Consider the following 22,269-nt stretch of genomic DNA (forward strand, 5'->3'; position numbering starts at 1 on the left):
CAAACTAACTATACAGAACATGTTGAGACACTTACATATGTGCTATTTATTGACATCCTTTTAATGTTTTTATTCATACCCTTTCTCACTAATAAAATGGAAAAGCATCTTGTACTGGCTGGGTTGAAAATCTTAGTTGTCCCAAACAAGCGTCTTAACCACTATGCAAAAGAGCCAGGCTCATCTGCATTTGTGGTTATAGAGCTTTTAACCTCATCTCATCTCACTGACAAGGGGTGGAATCCGTAATGGCAGTTCATCACAGAATACATTTGCCTGCAGTAAACAAGCATCTAAACCAGGTTGTTGTATTCTTCAGCAATAGAGGCAGATGAGGGATACTGTTATTTAAACAAAACATGGTCAATGTCACATTTATAAGCTGTATACTTTCTACCAAGGAAACTGAATACGTTCTACTAATATGTTCTGTACAAGCAGTGTGGCAGAGGCAGTACTTTGCAGCAATGCCCAAGTTATAATGGCATACAGCATACATATCTAAAATTTTTTGGCTGTGGTTAAAATAAAACAGTGGACAGTAGGTAGCAAATGAATGTGGAGAATACTGTTAAAGTTTCTAACTCCTGAACTACCTTTGACCAAATGACATGCTTCTAAGTTTGCACTGCGATTTAATCTGAAATCTGATAAGGCTGTTGTATTTCAGTGGATTATGCACCATGGTTATTTTATAAGAAAGAATTGGCAGTTTTGCTATTAATGGTGCAGAAAAAATACTAAAACTGGTATTGAATATATTTCTTTTTAAAAGTATTACGACATTTTAACAAGTGAATCACTGTAATGGTAGTTACTATAAGACGTGTGTCTGAGCTGTGACACTGGGCCCAATTTTCCACTGTGGGCAAATTACTCATGTAATACAATTAGTATGGAGGGGGCAATTTGCTTTCTGATTTCCCACAGGGGTAAATATAGGCCCCTATGTAAATAAACATGCTAATAAATATGTGCGAGGCATAAAGAACACACTTAAAAATACCATAGAATTTAAGTACCTTGTGTTTATGGCTAAGTAGTTAAAACCTACTGAATTTAAGGCACTCTAAAGTTTATATATCGCTAAATCAGATTTCAAAATGTGCAAGTGCAATATTAATTTTCTTACATAGCAAATAAACCATCTAGATTTGTTATATGTCTGAAATTTCACTCCAGTCAGTGACAGTCGCCAGGCTGCTTCTGAAAGTGCTTGTAGTGTCTCCTTCAGGAAATCCTGCTACAACAATCAATTGAAAGAAACTTGTATTACTCAGTCATTCCATATTAAGTGATACACTGGAGGTGAGCAACCTGACTGGGATTTGTATATATTAACTGTGATTTGGGTCACTGAGAACCCCACATACAGATGTCTTTCTCCTCTTGCCCCAGAGGTCCCTGATAATTACTTTTGTTTCAGTTTCAACAGTAGAATCGTTGTGCATTGTCTTGTTATCATTTTTCATAGAAAATAAATCCCAGTGAGATTACAATTGCAGTGTATTAGACATGTAATAATGCGCTACGTTTCCAGCTCACTCTCACTGGAGGAGCTTTTTCTCTTCAAGTCTGAACTCCTTTCAAACTTACGACACAGCTCCTTATGATGTGTCTCTGTTTCTTATTAAACTGTATAAACACTACTGCATTTTTAAAAGAAATATAACATTTGGTTTACACAATTTTTACAATTTTACATCAGACACCTCGCTAATAAAACAGTTTTACAGTTCTTATATTTTCTGTTACTTGTTTCCATAACCATAAAAAAAATGAAAACAAATGTCCCATACATGGTGCCTACCACACATGGATATCAGCATTAACTAAGTCTTTATAATTTCAAATTAAGTTTTGCACTTTGGGTGACAGAACCGCTCAGCTTCGCAGTCCTCCTGCCTACCCAATGTGCTTACGAGAAAACACACTTACACCATGAGAGAAGGGGTCAACTGTACATATACCCATAAGGTTATTCTATAGTAGCCACTTACTTCTATGAACTCCTTTCGTGGTTGAAGGGCCCCAGATACTGGTATTAGTGGATGAATTTGACTCAAAGCTCTTTCTGACTATGAAAGCAGGCTGGCCTTTCTCAAGTTTTGCTGCTGGAGGCTTATCTTCTTCTAAAGAAGAAATATCCCAGTCATCGTCATCTACTTCTGAAAACTAATAACAAAAAAAGGTTGCAAGGGAAATATTATCTGTAGTGATCAACGCTTTGTTTTGTGATCCTATTTTCTGTTATGTGGAATGTAATAAACAAGTATGTAAGAATGTAATAAACTGTTAAGCACAGACACAGCTTGCTCCATTGCCAACCCCCAGGGAGTAGTCAAGAGTCACATTGGAGGAGATATGGAACCCTACAGATATCCTTGCCCTTTGAAGATGTGTGGCAGGATGGCTTGCAGTGGTGAGGTGTGGTGACGTCACGGACCAGGAAGTACCAGAAACAAAACAGTGGATGGGCGGGTGAAGCTGAACGCTACTGCGGTCAGCGTATTTATTAAATAATAAAACAAAACAAAAGATTCAAACAAACAACAAAACCAAAGGGCACGTTGGCCAAACAAATAAACAAACAAATAAGTGTGCTGGTTTTAGCACCAGCACGATACTTAGCAGTTGTTTTTCAATGTAGTTTCTCTCTCCTCGCTCCCCATACTCTCCTCTGTACACCTTTTCCCCGCAGCATGGACAGCTGCAGGTCCTTATACTCTGGCCGAGGGGTTAACTAGCTGTTAATTATCTTATTACCCCTTGGCCACAGTCTGCACGAGTTTAGTAAGGATGCGTGCCTGTCAGCTAGTTAAATAATCAGTAGCTGATCAGCCATGCATCCTCACGGGGTTTTTAAATTATAAAAACAACAATAAATATGCTGCGCTTTGATCTGCGCTGCTAACAAAAATACAAATAATAATAAATATATATATAGGGGCGGGACACTCCGCCACAAGTTGGTTATGCAGCACACCTTTATATTAATCAGATAATCAACAAGCACTATCAGTTTGTAGGCCAGCGTGACTGTAAGTAATCATTGTTGACATTTTGTTGTTGGTCATTTTCAATTTTGGTATGTTTGACTGTCTCAGATTTTGTCAGTGTATCCAAAACAAATAAATAATCCAAAAAATCATGAATCACAGGAGTTGCCTACCATTATAACACCTCCACATCTTGGGAACAATATGTGTTGTTCAAATTTGTATAGATTTCATATGTTAGAACAATCAATGGCTGAATTTTAAACGTTCCAAATTGCCAAGTAGTGCATCAATTCTCATACCAGTATCTCATAATTCTTACCTTCAGTTCTTGAATCACCTCTTTTCTTTTCGGCACTTGTAATGCATCTACACCGCCAACTGGCTTTTTCTTGGCTCCTCGACTAGCTAGTTGTTTTTCAATATCTCCAATCATTTCTTGGATATTAGTACCTTCCAAAACATTACATGTTTAGTTTTAAATTATTTATTTCTTAGCAGACGCCCTTATCCAGGGCGACTTACAATTGTTACAAGATATCACATTGTTTTTACATACAATTACCCATTTATACAGTTGGGTTTTTACTGGAGCAATAGAGGTAAAGTACTTTGCTCAAGGGTACAGCAGCAGTGTCCCCTACAGGGATTGAACCCACGACCCTCCGGTCAAGAGTCCAGAGCCCTAACCACTACTCCACACTGCAGCACACACAAAAGTTTTGTTATATACAAAAATCCATTAGTTTACTTTATATGCAATGGTCAGTTAAACAAAAATAATCCTATGAATTCCAGTGCTAATCCTGTGCCATTCCACTTTAATAATGAGTGTTACCGAGTTACCCTAAAATACACATTATCTGGAATGGCAGAATGTGTACAGTTTATGAATCTGCTTCATCACACTGAGATACTTACTCAGTAAGTTTGTTTCTGTGGCTTCTTTTTTATAACCTTGCAGCCGTTTGGGATCAATCTCACTTTCCTCTGTCCAGTCAGTGTCGCTCTCAACAGACTTGACCATTGTTTTAATGCTACTGGGAACTGGAGTGTTTGACAGGATAACTTTAGGCTCTTTGTGAGGTTTTCGAAAAGATTCGCCTTCTGAGTCTTCTTCTGAGCTGAATGGAGGAGTTCTAAAGAATTTTTTTATTATTATTATTAACCAGGCATTCTAATAGCACTGTCTATAAAAACTACGGTAGAACTAGACTAAATATTATTATTTGTTTATTTAGCAGACGCCTTTATCCAAGGCGACTTACAGAGACTAGGGTGTGTGAACTATGCATCAGCTGCAGAGTCACTTACAATTCTGTCTCACCCAAAAGACAGAGCACAAGGAGGTTAAGTGACTTGCTCAGGGTCACACAATGAGTCAGTGGCTGAAGGGGGATTTGAACCGAGGACTTTCTGGTTACATGCCCTTTTCTTTAACCACTGGACCACACCATTATACAATGACTAACAATTATTTGAAAAAATGTAATTCAGTCTTGTGACTCTTCATTCCAAAATAATTTCCAATGCTGCTTACTTTGGTGTGTGTGTTTTTGGAGCTGGCGTCTTTGTTCGAAACACAGGCTGTGGCGACACCTTCTTGTTTGATTTTGACATCATTTGTGGCCTCTGACTTGTTGGCAAACTATTTGATCTGCTTTTCTTCTGCTTATCTAATAAAAAAAAGTGAACACAGTAACAATTGTTTTTACTTTACTTAAGATGAAACCGTCATAATCTCATGAGTTAACCTAAATAAAAAGAGTCCCAGAATATTATCATAAAGATATTCATGCACAGCACAGTAACCCCTACCTGAAGACAGGTGATCAAAAGTAGACATCTGTAACACTGAGCTTAGTGTAGCTCTCCTTTCCTGGGCCTTGATCCTCAATTTATCAGCAAGATGTTCTCGGATGTTTTGAAAATCAGGCATTTTCTTTTCTTTCTTTTCTCTTTGTGATTCCATTGTAACCATGATTTTATTAAGGTGGTCACTGGAAATGCCACTGGAGAGTCCCTAATACAAAACACACACATTGGAAGAAACTGTTTTTGCATGCAATACACATTTTCTGCGTCATGAAATACAATACCATTGCAAAACTTGTGTACGTTTCTAACATGAATATTCAGATCTAAAATAAATCTTTAGGGGCTCGGTCCCATGCAATCCTCATCAGCAACTCACCAAGTACATCATTTTCATTTGTATGACTATGCTTTTGAAATCTTTTATCTGTCATTACAATCTTGTGCATTTCAATTAGGGTTAGTAACATCTTATAAATAAACATCACAAAAGGTCCTCACTCAATTTTAATAAAGAATATTTAAAATGATGCTAAAAAATACCAATCCTCTTGGCAACTCCTGAGAGCAGCAGCTTGCACTTCATGTACCTGATTTTCTTTTAAATATTACTTACTGGTTTCAGACCAAGAGTTTCCAGTTTGTCTTCCACAGTCTGCTCTAAGATTGGGCGTAATTCCTTGGTTAATGAAGGATTTTTCTTCAAGGCCCTAATCAGAAGCTGGTTGCAATCAGTCTCATTTTCTAAAATGTTTGTCGAATCTGAAACTAGTTTAATTGAAAAAATTGTTACCACCAAATAAATGACCTAATATAATGTTTAAACCAAACTGTTATCATTTTTGAATAACTTATTCAAATCCAATATGTTATATTTTGTAAATATATGAGATGATATAAATGGTAAATCTGCATATCAGAATCCTTTGGATGCTCGATGGTTTTACAAATTTTTAAGTGAAATAATTAGAAAACTGTGGTTGTGTACTACTGCTACTTTTGGAAAATATGAATATTAGCTATCAGTGTATGAAACATGTACATGTTTTTTTCTTTCTGATCTGGGTATCTATTACCTTTATCCTCCTCTGAAAGCTCCTCTATAGGTTCCAGTATATGTTCTGATAATGCTTGCTCTAGCAACAAGAAAAACACAAAACATCACAAACGAGTAAAAGACAGACAAGAGAGGGGGACAGATAGAGGATGTTAATCTATGAATGATGGCTCTTTCCCCAAACAGGCCCAGGTATAATAGATATTGTCAAATTGTTGATAAAGCATTGTTATGCAACAGAGAATCAGGGAAGAGTAAGCACCTGCAAAAGTCTTGGAGAAATTATTGCTGTAAGAAGTCACATTGTCCATTGTCTAAAGATGGACATGCTGGACAACCATGCCTAAGCATTGTAACAGAGACTCTGCATATAGGGGTTTGACTCTGTTGTTACAAACTGCTTACCATGTGTCACTGGTTTGGCAACAGGAACCTGTGGTGTTGGAGTAAGTACTAAAAGACAAAAAATGACAACATGTCAGCAAAGAACTAAAACTGTGTTGGCAGCATATGTCTCACAGAGCAACTCTTTTGTTGTACCACGTGTTTGGCAAGTCATATAAACAATTAAGTCTTTTTAAAGAAATACCGCTAAGTGATCTTTTTTTTTTCTTTTTTTAAAGCCTTTTATGTATGAAAATCACAGAACTATTTTTTAACGTATTGAACCAATAAGTACTATAATTAAAATACAATCTACGTAGGGGGGGGGGGGGGGGGGCGGGATGACATATTGAGTGGAAGGGTAGTGTATTGGAAACGAATTACTTTTTTTGGGGGGCCACAATAAACCATATAATAAATTAATAAATTACTAGCATATTCTGTAATCCTTGCTGGTGGTTTTGAATAATGTTCTTTAATCTAAAAAAGAAAATGAAAACACACTCAGTCTCAGCTTTGTTAAATGATAGTTACATTAAAACAGCAGGCATTAATGTAAAAAAAAAAACACAATTTCCATAAAAACGACTAAGGCTGACAAATTATCTTATGAAACCAAGTGTAAATAATATAATTAAAAGTGCATCAAAATTGTTCCATAGATAATGTTGTATTTCATTAGTTTGAAAAAACAGAAATCTCTCCCAAAATTCTGAGAATTTCTTTGAATGAGTTGGGGTTTGTTTTAATACTAAATAAATACTACCGTCCAACCTCAAGATTGGGATACATGCACTGTTGAGATCATCAAAACAAACCCCAGTGTATTTTTACTCTCTCAAGATTAGATTAGGAGGTTGCTTGCTACTACTTGATCCTAATTACAAACCTGTTCTTTCTGAGTACAAATTATCGCATTCTGTTCCTTCAGCTTCTGGCCCAGTTCTTCAATTATTTTCTTGTAAAAGTTGATGCTGACTTTTTCATCCTCTGACAGTGAAGACTGGAGCCTCTGCAGGTCACTCTGAAGCTACAAAACAGAAGGCAAAATCAGTCAACCCTACAGTGTATTAAAGACCACCTGTCTGTCATGAGTGATCACTGATGAACCGCTGAGTAACCAGACTATAAACTGATGGCTAATTTATTCACAATATGTTAGGTGTCTGTGAACAGGCTGGCTGTAATGGTGACGTCAGACACGGAAGAACACAGTATGCAAGGTGATATGGTGAATCTGCTCTACAACAGCGTATCCTATATTTCACCTCAATTTAAAGACTACACACACTTTTATGGTCCTTTGAGTGAGCATTAAGAGTGGGCTATTGCTAGACACTCTGGAGATACTATTCTATAAATCATTACTGCCGAAGCTGTAAATCTGAAGTTAGCCAACATAAAAATCTGTACCACAAAGATTATTTTTTTAAAAATGTAAACAATAAAGAATACAACATGTCATCAATGCCAAGCATTCATTTTAGTTACCACTATACCACTGTCCATGCATATTTTTTTTCTTGGTCATGTTTAATGTCTTACATTCATTAGTTGTGCCCATTGCACCCTTCAATTTGAAGCAAATTGGGTGTTTGACGAACGGAGTACTATCCGAGGTACCAAACAACAGCTTCCTCTGAACCAGGGTACCCTTCCACATACATGCTGATATATCGAAGGGTACCCTGGTTTAGAAAAAGCTATCATCTGGTACCTTGGATAGTACCCTGGTCGACAAAGACCCCATCTGTTAATTGGAAGGGATGAATTGTATTCACTGATGCCTTCGGTTGGGGGTTTAGATAAATACCTGATCCTTTTCCTTGTCATGTTCTTTGTGAACTTTCTGTATCCTCTCAGTCCACTTTTCCTCCTGCAAGTAAACCAGTTATTTTTTATTTTATTTTATTTAAAAAAAAAGTTTGTGTATTTGCACTGTTGCTGCTTACTTTTAAAAATCTAAAATACATTAAGACAATTCAAACCTATACATCACTGTAAAAATGCCATTGTTAGATATTTTAAAAAAATGTGGGTATCTCTGACAGCAAAACCATAGTCGACAAACAATTACCTCATAATGTGTATGACGCCATTCCCTAATAATAGTAAGCATCCCAGTGTAACTACTGCACAGTATAAAAGCCCACCTGTTTTTGAAGCAGCTCTTTAAGACTTTGAAGATCCTCATGGTACCTATTTTTCTCCCCTTTAATGTCAGTGTCTCTGTCTTCCTTTAGAACTCCAATGTTAGACTTCAACTGTACATTGGACTTCTTCATCTCTAAAAGTTCCTTACCATATCAATAAAAAAAAGCTTTAATGAAAACCATAAACAACGATTTCAGTTTTACTATAAAGTGTAATATACCGCAACTACTGGTATTACATTTTAGATTTTAAAATAAAGTGATTAGAACACACTGACAGGACCAAAACCTGCTGCTTACTGACAAATGATGGAAATGTGTGACACAAGCAGTAACACCAGTCAAGCAAATAATCTGGAGGGACTATGGTGCTCAGTTGTACATGTATTAAAATACAGATCAAATAAATAATAATATAAAAACATGCATTCCATACACAGACCAACAGAACGACTTTCGCAAATAGTACAAAATTCTTCCAACCACTTACATTTTCTAAAGCAGTGTTTTTAGTAGACAACTCCTTGAATTCTTTAATGAACATCTCTCTCATTTTGCCTATTTCTCCACCAAGCTTGTCTTTTTCTTCATCCTTCCACTGTTCAAATCTCTTTATAATTTCTTCTTCCTTTGTCCGCTGATATTCATGTTCCTAAAATGGTGATTTTTGTTCAAAACGTAATAATGTAAAAAATCTGCTGTTTTTAACCAAGTATACAAACATACACAAAGCAACATTACTAACAAAAATAACATTTCTGGTGTTGCTTTACTGCCACCTAATTCCACTGCAAGTAAATGACACAAAGTATAAACCAATTACATATAGTTTTGAAAGTGCAATTTAAGCAATGCAGATCTCATTTAGTATTTAGACTAGAGAAAATTGGATTAAAACCAATTGAAAGAAAACTGAAATACAAATAAGCATGTCACAACATAGCAATAGTTCACTAAAAGTGTTTAAAGAAAGCTAAATATTAAGTACTTAGATAAATCTAGGACTGTGATATTGCTGTACCTGTGAAATTCTCTTTTCCCCTATCTGTTGCTTAGCTGCATCAACACTATGGGTCTGTGTTATGTACTGCATAAGCTCATCTAGCTCTTCCTGCAATCTTGACGTGTGGTACACCTTCTATTTCAGTAAGAACAAGACAACTTGTAAATGTTTTGTCATTACTATTTTAAAAAAATCATGCATTTAAAGATTTATTTGGGTACTAAACATAACAAATAATGTTTTACATTAGCAAGCTGGTAGCTACCGGTCAAAAATTGTTATTTATATTTATTTGAAGTGATTTTGTTCCTCAAAATCTTGAAGAGCAACTTTAACCAGATTGGCACGGCACTAGACTTCTATTTAAAAATCACCTACAATGCTAATAAGAACTTAAGCCTACTTCCAAGCCACTGAGTAAGGAACTCTGAGAATCTAGTGTCATGTTCTTGAAAAAGAGAATTTCCTTTAGTGTTGTTCTGTGACTTACAGCTAATTTTCAAGTATGGTTCTACAAATTAATTGTTTCATGGTTATGTTACACTTTCTATTTTTTTTTTTGAATTTTTATGGCAACACAAAGAAAAATGGTGTTCTATTCAGTACCTTGGAAAGTTTTTCCATGTATGCGTGTTGTTCAGTTTCTAGCTGGGATCTTGTAAGCTCTAACTGCTCCTTCAGCTTGTTGATCTCATCTTGGAGTTTACCAGTCTGTCCTTTTTTCTGCTTTTCAGCTAATATTCATAGTATAAACAGAAATGCAATTGAATCACTTTAATAAGGCATGCAAACACAAACAGGCATCTACTTAAGAAGAAACAATTCAAGACGTGCAGCATGGATTAGGGGTTACTCGAGGGAAGGCGGGATGTGGTAATGCTTATGTTTACCAGATAAATTAAGTGTTTACTAGCATGGGCCAATTTTATTTAAATCAGCTATATTTGAAATAACATTAAGCAAGATCACATGAAATTAGGTGTGAAAGTTCACACAGAAAGTGATTACTATTAAAAAAAAATGTAATTAAAAACAAATGCAGGAAAGAAAACAGGATCACACAGGAAAATTGCAACTGTGGTTGCATCTGTACAGATATAGCATCTGTAAAAAGGTAGAAATGAAACTGTGCTATTGTATAAAACAACAGGGTTGTAAAAACCAAGATACTATGGCTAAGTCCCTTCCGTGTTCAGATCTGATACTGTACCAAGCAGATTTCTATTGGCAAATAGCACCACATGGTGTTGAATTATAACTACTTTATCCAGATTTTTTTTCTATTTCTTAGGATAACATTTCTCACACATCAATAGCTCTCAGGGTGGAATTGCAGGAAATAACACAGCTGTTAATATTTAACAAGCACCCCCACTTTGAATAACAAGAGCTTTTACAATATGCAGTATTGTCCTGTACTTACCAATATCATATTCTCCTAGGTGACGTCGTTGCGTATGGCTTTGCAGAAAGGAGTAGTTCATGAACGCCTTGTCACAATGCTGACACTGGAAGACACGGAGTAGGTGAACACATGTTGAGATTTAATACAAAGTAAATATGATAATTTATATATCTGCAGGTATAGACTAAACTAGGCAATGTTACTGTTTGACTGGACGTTTCCGGGAAACAAATGGTCTTTTATGAAAGCAGCAAAAGCCCAATGTAACTGCACAGAAAGAACAATTTATCAATACAGTATTTCTGTTCTCCAGTGTTTTAAAGTTTAGTTTTAGCAACAAAACAAAAAACATGTTATGGAACACTTTAAACCCATTAAATGAGACTGCTATCTTCAATGACAGAGATCTACATCCCTATTTGGAGCTGGGAGAATATGATGTTTTTTGGGGTTTTTTTTTGTCTTGCAGCCTGTGTTTATTTTTGTTTTCTTGGTTTTCATTGCCCCAGGACATTGAGTTCCAGAAAAAAAGGTTTTGCATCTTTGTTAAAACCTATTTTAAGTATACTTGTAATGTAACGACTGGATACAAGTTAGTATTATCAACACAATGTACAGTAATCTCACCAGTCCACAACCTTATTGTGCAGCTACTGTAACACACTGCCTTCTGTCAAAATCCATCAAAAAAGAAAACTTCAACAAACATCCAAGCAAGCAAAACAATTCTTACCTGAAAAAGCTAACCATTTCACAGGTATTTAAAAAAAAAAAAAAATTGATACCACTGCTTGTTCCTCACATTCTGAACCTGTGCTGGTGTGTTTTCCTCTTATTTTACAGGATACAGATTCATCCAGCTTTGTTTTAAGCAATATGAAAAAAAAACATTTTTACCAAATCCTGTGGTATTTTATTTATTTTGCATGGCCAGAAACAATAACCAAAAGATGCAGATCAGTTTTCAGTTTAAAAAGCACCTTTGAAAAAAAGCCTGATTTACCATTTTTCTCACCTCCATATGTGACTGTTGTGGGTGAAAAAAAAATTATATATTTCTATATATGAAAATTGCAAACTGCCTTTAAAAACGAATTTTCTCCTAAAGAAATCAGTGTTATAATTTATTACAACCAAAACCCCTGGGCTATAGTGTGGGTTTCTTTGAAAATCTGTTTTCTCTGAAGCGTTTTAAACCTTTGCTGTGCATCAAGCTAGTCAGCCAGATTGATGTGACAAGGAGGCGTAAAAGCTAGTTCTATGAATAGTACAGTACATTTACAATGCAATCCTAATCGGCTGACTCAGGCTTAATTTAAAATGTACACAGTTGCTACTGATACCTACCAGACCATAAAACATGTATGTGTTAGAGATTAGGTAAACAGCATCTCTAAAACATTTACTACAGCTTACTCATTAAAAAATATACATCTAATTAAAAGTTAATTAAGATTGTATTAACTGCTGCATTTTTCTTTAAATTAAATCAACTTTGAAATAATAATTTGTAATGCTAACATTATTAAGAAGATATTATTTTGACAGCAACTACAGAAATCACAAAAGGAATGACCAAGATGTGACTGGTGGCCCATGAAAAAATCCCAGTGTAAGATGCCAACTTTTTCAACAGGACAGCATGATTTCTTTGTGATGTGTATAATCAGTTATAGTTTGTTTTCATTAAAAACGTCTTTGACATGCGCAGCTAAAACAACCTTTAAATAATTAATGCTTAATGTATTAACTATGCAGCCTACCTGTGTATAAACGATTGTGTCGATTTCAAAGTAGCCTATTTTTATATATATATTTTTGGATTTCAAAACTTGAAAGTTGAAAGTAAATGATCACGAAAGTTTTCACGAATCTTGTTGCTCTGTGGCTTGTGCTGTTATGTCTGGAATAGAGTCGTGTAAATGATATTAAAAAGGCATACTGTATTACATATAACGTTATTGTTTACAGATACCGTGTTTGTTTATATATTTCTTTTATATACAGTACACACACAAGATTGGTATTGACAGTGAGAAACACAGGGGATACCAAATTAGACAGCTGACAATATCTTGGTATTATTTGTTATTTCAGGCAGTGGGGCCTAGAAATATCAAACTTCCATAATATGTAACTTTTTACATACAAAACAGGTTAAACAACAAGACCCTTTTTAATTTCTACAGACGGCACAAGACAGCAACCGTATTTGAGTTTCGAAGCCTCTCATTGGCTGAACAGGTTAACAGGTAACAAGGAGAAACACCAATCTCCCCGAAGTGGAGGGGGTGGGAATGGGTGGGGCGGATGGGATTGATTGACAGTTTGCAAGTGCATGCATGGAATGGATAAAAACCACATCGAATGACAACGTGCACACAGAATGGATAAAAGGCACATTGAATGTATAAAGCTCATGTTTCATGTTTGATGCTAGTTTTTAACATTCGACTGTTGCATTTTACATTCAATGGTAGTATTTAACATTCAATACTTGCATTTAATATTTAATGCTAGTATTTATTATTTGATGCTAAAATTCAATATTCGATACTTGCTTAAATTTAACATTTAATGAATTGTCATTCATTATTTATTTTTTGTTACTTTCAACTCCCATGGCTGCGTTCACAGTATCTAGAGCAGGACACTTTTAGGATGGATGGACCTGGGCTGGACTAGTTCTAGTGTTTACACTAGAAGACCTAAGCCACCTCAAAGCTGGCTTAAAAGTGGCCAGTGTAAACAGGCTAATAGTGTGCTTCTATATTTGTAATGATCATTGCTTAGTAATTTAGAATAAATAAAGTAAACATGTTAATGTGTGTAGTTGTTTACCTTACTTTTTAGTATAATTGTAATTATAATTGTAACTGTAATTGGAATTGAACACAATAGCATTGTAATTGTAATTACAAATTCAGCAAACAATTCTGCTGTAATTGTAACTGTACTAATTATAATTGACCCCGGTCTGTTGACAACAGTAATGCTCTGCTGAGCTGAACACAGGCCAAGCAGTTTCAGGGGTGACAATGATTAGACCCACTCTAATAATCTCAGAAATAATCATCTGTCAAACGTTATGTATTATTTTCTCAGTAATGGCAGACAATTCAACTGTTTGAGTTAATTAACGTTTTGAACATGGAATATTTTGAGAATTAAAATTCTAATTTAGGTTATTTCAAATAATAATAATAATAATAATAATAATAATAATAATAATAATAATAATAATAATAATAATAATAATAATCTATTAAAGCAAACATGTTTGTCATCAGCATATCCATATCAAGTAAGATGATTATATATGTGAATACATGCTGTTGCTATAGATGTTGCATAAATGTAAACATGTTTTACAAAAAATAGTCAAAACTCTAGGTGTACTGTTCAGTGTAGAAGGCATTGTTGTAACCCTTGCCTGTGATGAGTTAAATAAATTACTCATGATCTCATGGATTAAAGGCATCTCGAATTTAAAAGAACTTGATTTATCTTTGCGGCTGTGGAGGTCCTGTTATTTGGGATTAGGGAACAAAATACCACCAGCAGACACCATCTGCTCAGGCCTTTTTTTTCTGCAAGTTGGATTTGATCATGTTTTTTTTTAAAAAAGCAGGTTTTGTTTAAAACAATATAAAACATAAATGTTACACTATTAATAAACATGCATTTAACAGAGAAAAATTAACTAAGTGTGTATTTGAGGGGAATGAATCATGCATATGCTAATCCCTTTATGTGCACATACCTTGTGGTAATTACCGACACCAGCCTGAATCATTGTCTGCTGGGTGGTGATGATCTTTTTCCTGCGTTTGCATTCTTCCTTCAGCGATTGAATCTCCTCTGATTGCTTTACCATTCCCCCCCTAATCTGTTCTTTCTCCTGCCCCAAAGCAGTTATCCTCTCCTCTGCAGTGTGCAGACTGCAAGTGAGACATTCCTGAGAGTGAAGCAGGTATTCCACATTGAACTGGGCCAGCCTGAAAAGCTTCAGCAGTACTGGATCCACTGGGTTCTGACAATAAGGACACCTTTCGTTGTCCATGTTGCAGAATGTGATGGCCATGATGTTCTCCTGCAGCGTGTTGATGTCAAGTTCGCTGGCCACTCTGTCCACATTGATGACACTGATCCTCCTCCAGTCCACACTCTCATCACGTGCTCTGAATTTAAAGGCTGGCAAATGGCCCCCAACCATCCCTGTTATTGCAGGCACTGGTGCTGGTGCAGACCGCGAGGGAATGCTGGAGGGATACTGGCTCTGAGGAGAATTCAGTAAGGAAGGTATCCCAGCCGATGACAGAGTCCCTGGGGTTTCAGATGAAAACGGATAATACACGTTGTTGTAAAATGGCTGAAAATAAATGAAAACATTTTTAAAGTTAAAGTTTAAATAATTCAGCTGATATTTTTAAACAACTATCAACAACAACAACACAAATAAAGTATACAACCCCGCCCCCGCGAAAACCAAGCAAATGACAGCTTTTGGAACATGCAGCAATCAGAAAAGCGTGTGAAGCAAGATCATACATGCAGGTAAGGTATTTTAAATTATTTCTGAAACAAAAGCCGACTTGGCATGCTCACTCTGTTTTCGCGATGCAGTGTTACTTGTTGTTTCTCCTTACCATCTCCGGTTTGTAACCCTCTGCGCTTGAAGAAAGGGCGTATGATTTAAAAGGATGGTGTCTTGCTGCACTTTGTGCTGCTGCGACCCGGATCAGGGCGTCTTTCCGGTCACCATGGTAACCAGTATTGGCATCTTTGAAAGCACGACTGCTCAGAAGGACTCGGCTGTAGCGACGGCGAGTGAGAGAGACAGAGGTGTTAAAATGGAGTAGGGAAGAGGAAACATAATTAAAAAAATATAATAATAATGTTTTTCAAAGCTTAATGTTACATTATTTTGGTTCTTCAACGAAAAATACAAAACATATATTGTTTTAACTAAATGCTGTCATAAATACGGATTTAAAAATATAATGACATGTTTTATAAGGCACCCGCCAGTGTGTACTCAAAGGTTTTACACACAAGGTATTATTAGCTGTTAAATAATTTGCGTTTCAAGGCAAGCAGGCTTTATCACTTACATTACAAAAAAAGCCACCTACTGGACCAGTTTTACCCGACAAAAAAAAAAAATGAACATCTAAATACAAACATCCATTATCTCAGTGGTGTAGTCGAGGGTTTACGCAGGTAAACGGCATTTACCCACTTTTAATATGGGCAATATACTTCTACTCTCCTGTGATACGCAAATCTTGAGTTAAAGACAAAGATATTTTACAGAGAGCGTCTCTGTGTTGAGTTGCTGCACGCAAGACAGACAGCTGAGAAAGCTCTCAGTCAGAACAGCAGCACGGGCAGGGGGCGTGGCCACTGGACTGCGTGTTCTTGTTTGTGAGTGAGTGAGTGTTCTGTGATTGGTTGTTTATGTTCTGTTTAGGGCTGTCAATTAATCGCACTTCTTTTTTTTTAGATTCATTTTTGTAATCGCCCTCTGTCTTGATTCTCTCAGCATACCGTAATTCCTTGCGTCACTATTTTAATATAATCGTGCATGTAATGCAATAAGTGCAGTAGTCATTTGAATAGTGTCAGAAATTTATGTTAATTGCTTTCATTTCTGCCCCTGATGTCCTCCAAACGCAGAGGTGAAAGTAAACCCGTACCGCCCGGTGCTGCAGTACCAGTAAAAACAGGTCATTTTATATTTTGAGTTACCAAAGTGATTGTTTAGGCTACATCATTGTTTCTTTGTATTTTAAGTCTTCCCCACCTCTGGCTTCTTCTTGGTTGTCTGGTTACTATTGATGTTTAAGAACTCGGAGTCACGCAGGTCCCGTTCACGTGACCTAGGATGACAGCGGGGTGATCGCCATGGTAACCGTCAGTTGCAGCGAGCAACGCTGACTGCGAAAGGGTATTCAGCATACCTGTCAACTCTGAGTTTTCAAAATAAGGGAGCTTTTGTAAACTGAAATCTTAGTGGCATGAATTAAAGTGAATACCTTCTAAGACAAAACCATACAAATATAAAACTATTATTTGGTAGAATGATAGACTGTGATACACTGCTCAATTGTTTTTAAAAAGGTAACATGATGCTTCACAATCGAAACAAACTACACAAGTTAACACCACTTGGAAGTAAACATTTTGCGCTTAGTTTACTTCATATTCTGAGGAAACAACCCAGTAAACATCATAACGTTGGTCCAACGTAAGACATTACGTTGGGCCTACGTCGTGATACAACGTTGGGCCAACATATTAGGCTTGTGTTAGCCGAATGTTGGCACAACGTTGTTTGGCAACATAATATATCACATTTCGCCAACGGTGGTCCAACGTTGTTTTTACGTTAGTAATTCATCGAATACCACGTTTGCCCAACGTATGGTAGGTGTATTAATAGCCATGATTAATTTAGGTGGTACTATTTATAACAACTAATTTAATAGTGAAACGAAAGCACATTTATCAAGTCATATCTTCTTTTTGTTTTGTTTTTAAATCGGGGGGGCACACATTGTCTGGTTTTTGAGATTGTGTTAATTGTTGTTTTTTGTATGTTGTATTGTGCAATGTTGCTTTATTACTGCACTTAAGGTCTATTTGTTTGTATAGCTCGTTGTGATGTTAGCTTACGTATTCGTATTTTTGAATATATCACCCTGTGTACCAGCATATATTATCTGTGGCTATATTAGCATTAAATTAAACATACATTGCACATAAGAGTGGTGGGTTATCATATCATAAAATACATCAATGCTTAAACAACTCTAAAATTACTGTTTATATAACAAACACGCCATTTATTGGTTCAAATATTTATTTATTTTCAGACATATATTTACAGACATTTTAACTTTAAGAAGCAATAAAATCAAAAAGAAAACTAAACAAGAACTTTGTTGCTGGGTAAAACAACTAACTATAAACTGCTAAACTGTAATAATGAATTTTAAAAAAACACCACCCAAAAATCCCCTTCCGCATTTTGTCTGGCATCAGTGCGCTGCTGTCTCCCACCATTCTCATCCTTGGAAGCCAGTTCATCGCGCAGATTTGTAGTTCTGTGGCTGTTTTCGAAACTGGATTTTTACGTACTGCTTCTGAAAAAAATGCACAAGAATGTCTGTAAAGTGCTGATATACCATTTGTCCAGTTTGATTGTTTTTGAATGACTCATTGTAGCAGGCTTTAAGTCAAATTAATACATTGTGTTATGTAGTGTAAAAAACAAAACGACAAAAAAAAAACAGGTCACAAAAATGTATTAATTATATAGTTGGCTACAATATGTTGTTGTATAAAACTGCTAGTTCATGTGGAAAGTATTTGATTTTGTGTTCCTTCATATTTTTATTGTAATAAAAATGTTCAACATTAAACCTAACTTCTGAAGTTTAAATGTTCAGTGTCAAATTGAATCAGTGCTAAATCTACGTTTACCTTTATTATTGATTCTCTCAGCCTGCTGGTATGGCATAACTGTGTTTTCATGTGCTGTGATCCAGTCAAGTCTCTTAACCTTAGACTTCCAGCTTTTTGTGTGTTGTGTAATCCCTTATTTTACTATAGAGGTTGTTGCATTATTTAGTTGTTTTACCGCTCCATGCTAGGTGTGTGTATATATATATATATATATATATATATATATATATATATATATATATATACACACACACACACACACACACACACACACACACACGGTTTCAGTCAGTCTTAGTTGAGATCAACTTTTTTTTATTTTTGTATTAACTTTTATTTTTATTTTTTTACCTTTTGTAAACCATACATTTGAAACTTACGACTATATAGCTCGGAATGTATTATCGTAAAAGCACAATTTTTTCTTAAAAGCCTTCGCCTCAGAAAAACAAAACCCCACTAATTCTACTCTGAATTGCTATATATTTAACATTGTCCTTTTAGTTTAACAAATCTTAAAATGCCTTTTATTTTAAGTGTAAAACGCTTTAAGGCTACACAGGATAAATGTGCGTTGCTCTTTGGACTTAGGAGGCCACCATACTTTGCAGTACATATTTGAAAAGCACATTTGGATAGAATGAATTTCATGTTTTTTTCTGTCGTATACTTTTACAGTATTTATAAATATCAAGTACAGATATATGAATGAAGTTCCACGAATAAAATGTGTAGGCTTTAACTTTTTTTTTTTTTTTTTTTTTTTTTTTTTTTTTACAAAGGACGATCGTATGAAGAACTATTAGACCCCCCACACCCGGTTCCCCGTCTGTGTGCGAATCGGGTGATTGAATTTGACAAAAACATTTTAATATTTTGCCACAGCGTCACACTAATACAGTAACTGTAACATATCAATAAAACCATGATTTATGTGTGTATTTATTACATTCTCTCATTATTTACAGATTAATCAGATTAATTTCAATGTTGTACCTCAGACAATTGGATAGCACTATCGTCTGTCACCGTTATCTCGCTTTATGATTGGACTATGTGAATATTATGTTAAATTAGCTACAAATAATATCAGTTATAAACTGCATGGTTACAATAATTATTATGAAAGAAAAACAAAACGTTTAAACACAAATTAACAATTCATAAAACAGGACACTTAATGTTTCCTTTATTCAATAAATATTCATGATAACAATAAACATATACATTTTATATACATATATACTTTATAGATACAATGAGTAAAAAACAAAACTCACCAAAGTATTAAGAGCGTCTCCAATCAGCCTCTCAAAAGACGTTTCTCCTGAACTGATTTTTTTTTTTATATATATAAACGTTTCCTAATAGGAGACAGCACGAGATCAGAATTCTGCGTTGGGCTTTCGTCGGCGTTTGTTTAGTTTGCCGACGCCAACCAACACCGACTGAATCGACCTAAAGCCAACGTTATGATGTTTACTGGGAAGTAGAGCAAAAACAGCCTTCATTTTTTGTACTAGTCAGCAACAGTAAAAATACTAATTAGTTAATCGTCCCTGTTTTGCGATTATATCGCCGTTTTTAAGTACAAAACAGCATCGTGTTTTTGGCAAGATAATACTAATAGCAGAGTATGCCTAATTTATTAGGTTGTGTATTAGCACCGTTCAAAAACAAAATAAACAATTTTATGGATTATTAGTTTAATCATTCTGATTATGTGTATAGTATGTTTAAGTAATACTAATTGCTGATCTATTTTTAAAATCTTGCTTTTTGTAACATGTTTTCTCATGACAATTGTGACAGGGCAGATCCCTGCCTGTGTAAAATGTGTTGGAGGTTGGCAGGGATAGGGTTAATTTCTGTCCCTGCCAGATAAACGTGTGTGTGGCTGTCCTGATAAACAATTATAACAGTAATATAAAGTTACTTTCACCTTTGTCCAACCCCCCCCCAAAACGGAAATAATAGTCAACCTAAATTCCTACTATGCCACTGTCTGGCCTCGAGCACCAAACGGGAGTAATATATCCACTTTTTTATTTACCACTACATCACTGCATTAATCCTTAATCCAGCATGTTTTTGGACTGTGGGAGGAAACCGGAGTACCCGATGGAAACCCACGTTCACACGGGGAGAACATGCAAACTCCACATAGGCAGATCCCTGAGGCAGGTGTTGTGTAATATTCTGCATCTCATAAGCTTCAGAATCCGCTGCTTATAAGTTATATTGTACTATATGCAATCAGGTGGTCTGGCGAGTCGTCTTCGGCCATGGTTTGTTTTGTTGGAATCCCGACGTTAACACTTTTTTTCTAATGTTAAGGGTGAGGGTTAGTCATTATGGTACAATGTTTTTTACTAATCAAAAACCACATGGTTATATATAAGCAGGGGATGCACAATTTTATAGGGTGCTGAATATTACACAACACCGGAATCAAACCCAGGACCCTGGAGCTGTGAGGCAGCAGCGCTAACCACAGCGCCACCGTGCCGCCCCATCTAAATACAAGTGAAGGGAAATAATGATGCCTAAATGTTGCCCCCTTATGCAGATGATATGCATTCAAGATAATTTAATATTTCAGATAAACGATGCAGTGGCATGGTTTCAAATATCACTCAATATACAATATTGTATGTTTTACCTAAATTCCTCTCCACGCCGGTGCCCCTAGAACTTAGGTAAGCATGCCTGAGAACAATGCAATAAATGCCGAAAATGCTCCTACTGTTAAAATTTATTGTAGCTTTAGGCACAGATCTATAGTTTCTGGTTGTTTTATTTGTAGCACGAAGGTTATGGTATACACGTATATGTAAACTACATGTATGTTATTTATCAAACAAATTCTGTCATTTTTTTTTTTAATAGCAAAACTGATACAAAATTCGCGCTTGCTTTACCCTGTTAACTGTTTGTTATCATATACGTTGTGCATTGATTATAAATAAATCAAGGGGATCCCACTTTCATTTTAATAAATCTGTATAAATAATTCCGTTTCATATAGTAGCAGACCAACATGTCCAGCAATACATAAATATAATTACTGTGTTGTTTATATCTTACTTATTTGTGAAAATAGTACATTATTAACAAAATAACCCTCTGAAGCGTTTCCATTTGTATAACAATTACGTTAAACCAAACAATGCACAAGTTACAACGTGGCCTAGTATAACACAGTCTGAGCCATCTGGCGGCAAAGCATTCTAGTGCACTTCTTGCTTGTAACTGTTTTCTTCTTAAATTCCTCATGTCTAAACAAGCTCATTCAAACAAAAAGATGTGTCCACACGAGAGCATCATATGAAGTATTTGTTTCAAACTTTAAAAAGGCATGTGCTCGCGAACTTTATGCATGCAAACAATTCACCTTGCAAGTTATAGAAAAAAATACGTTTCTGTTTTTCTGCCTCCGTGAATCGGTCTACTTAAAAAACTAACGGGATGAGAACATAAATAGATAAAACTGTTTACAGTGAGCAAGTGTTGATTATAAAATACTTACTACAACGAAATTCACTATTGCTTCCTTTCTTCTTTTGAGTTTGAAATGAAAATACCAAACCCTTTTTTTCTTGTTCTTTCTTGTTTGTAGACTATCCAAGTCTGCTTGAATGTGAGCGGTGGTGACGTAAAGACATTTCAAAATCTTTTCATCATCACCATCCCTCCTTACAGCACAGGCCGGGGGAGGGGAACAGCGGCGCAGGCAGGGAGACAAATGCTATTTTATTTCACCTATAACACCTCACGTTGGTTTGCAAAGAGGAGGGTTGCCCTATGTTCTCATCATGAAACAGAACAGGAAAACCCATGCTGAGTTTGCCTGCAATGATTTTGTTTGAATGCAGCTACTTTACGTTGAAACAGACATGCTTGGTCTTGAAATTTTGGGGTACCTTTCCTATTGTAAAATATATCTTACAATTGAATGCATGCTTATGTGCAACACTCTTAAC

The 22,269-nt window shown here is 35.7% G+C and overlaps 1 protein-coding gene across 6 annotated transcripts; it reads right to left on the minus strand.

Annotated features, from left to right (window-relative positions):
* Positions 1-422: 422 nt before the first annotated feature.
* On the minus strand, positions 423-21,935 carry LOC117405889 (cilium assembly protein DZIP1-like). Of its 6 annotated transcripts, none has more exons than XM_059029825.1 (19): positions 21,816-21,935; positions 15,466-15,631; positions 14,580-15,188; positions 10,835-10,919; positions 10,018-10,145; positions 8,899-9,060; positions 8,409-8,552; positions 8,069-8,131; positions 7,145-7,285; positions 6,687-6,735; positions 6,277-6,324; positions 5,891-5,950; positions 5,431-5,582; positions 4,818-5,022; positions 4,540-4,675; positions 3,921-4,138; positions 3,322-3,452; positions 2,001-2,175; positions 423-1,240 (listed from the first exon to the last, which is right to left on the minus strand). In XM_059029825.1, the coding sequence occupies exons 2-19, from the start codon at positions 15,466-15,468 to the stop codon at positions 1,158-1,160; spliced, it is 2,592 nt and encodes an 863-aa protein (XP_058885808.1). In that variant the 5' UTR covers positions 15,469-15,631; positions 21,816-21,935; the 3' UTR covers positions 423-1,157. The 6 variants fall into 6 exon arrangements, with proteins under 6 accessions (XP_058885808.1, XP_033865255.3, XP_058885811.1 ...); XM_034009364.3 differs by having other exon boundaries at positions 423-1,243; XM_059029828.1 differs by having other exon boundaries at positions 423-1,243; positions 15,425-15,631.
* Positions 21,936-22,269: the final 334 nt, after the last annotated feature.

The sequence above is a fragment of the Acipenser ruthenus genome, chromosome 9 (assembly GCF_902713425.1).
Source record: "Acipenser ruthenus chromosome 9, fAciRut3.2 maternal haplotype, whole genome shotgun sequence".
NCBI lineage: Eukaryota > Metazoa > Chordata > Actinopteri > Acipenseriformes > Acipenseridae > Acipenser > Acipenser ruthenus.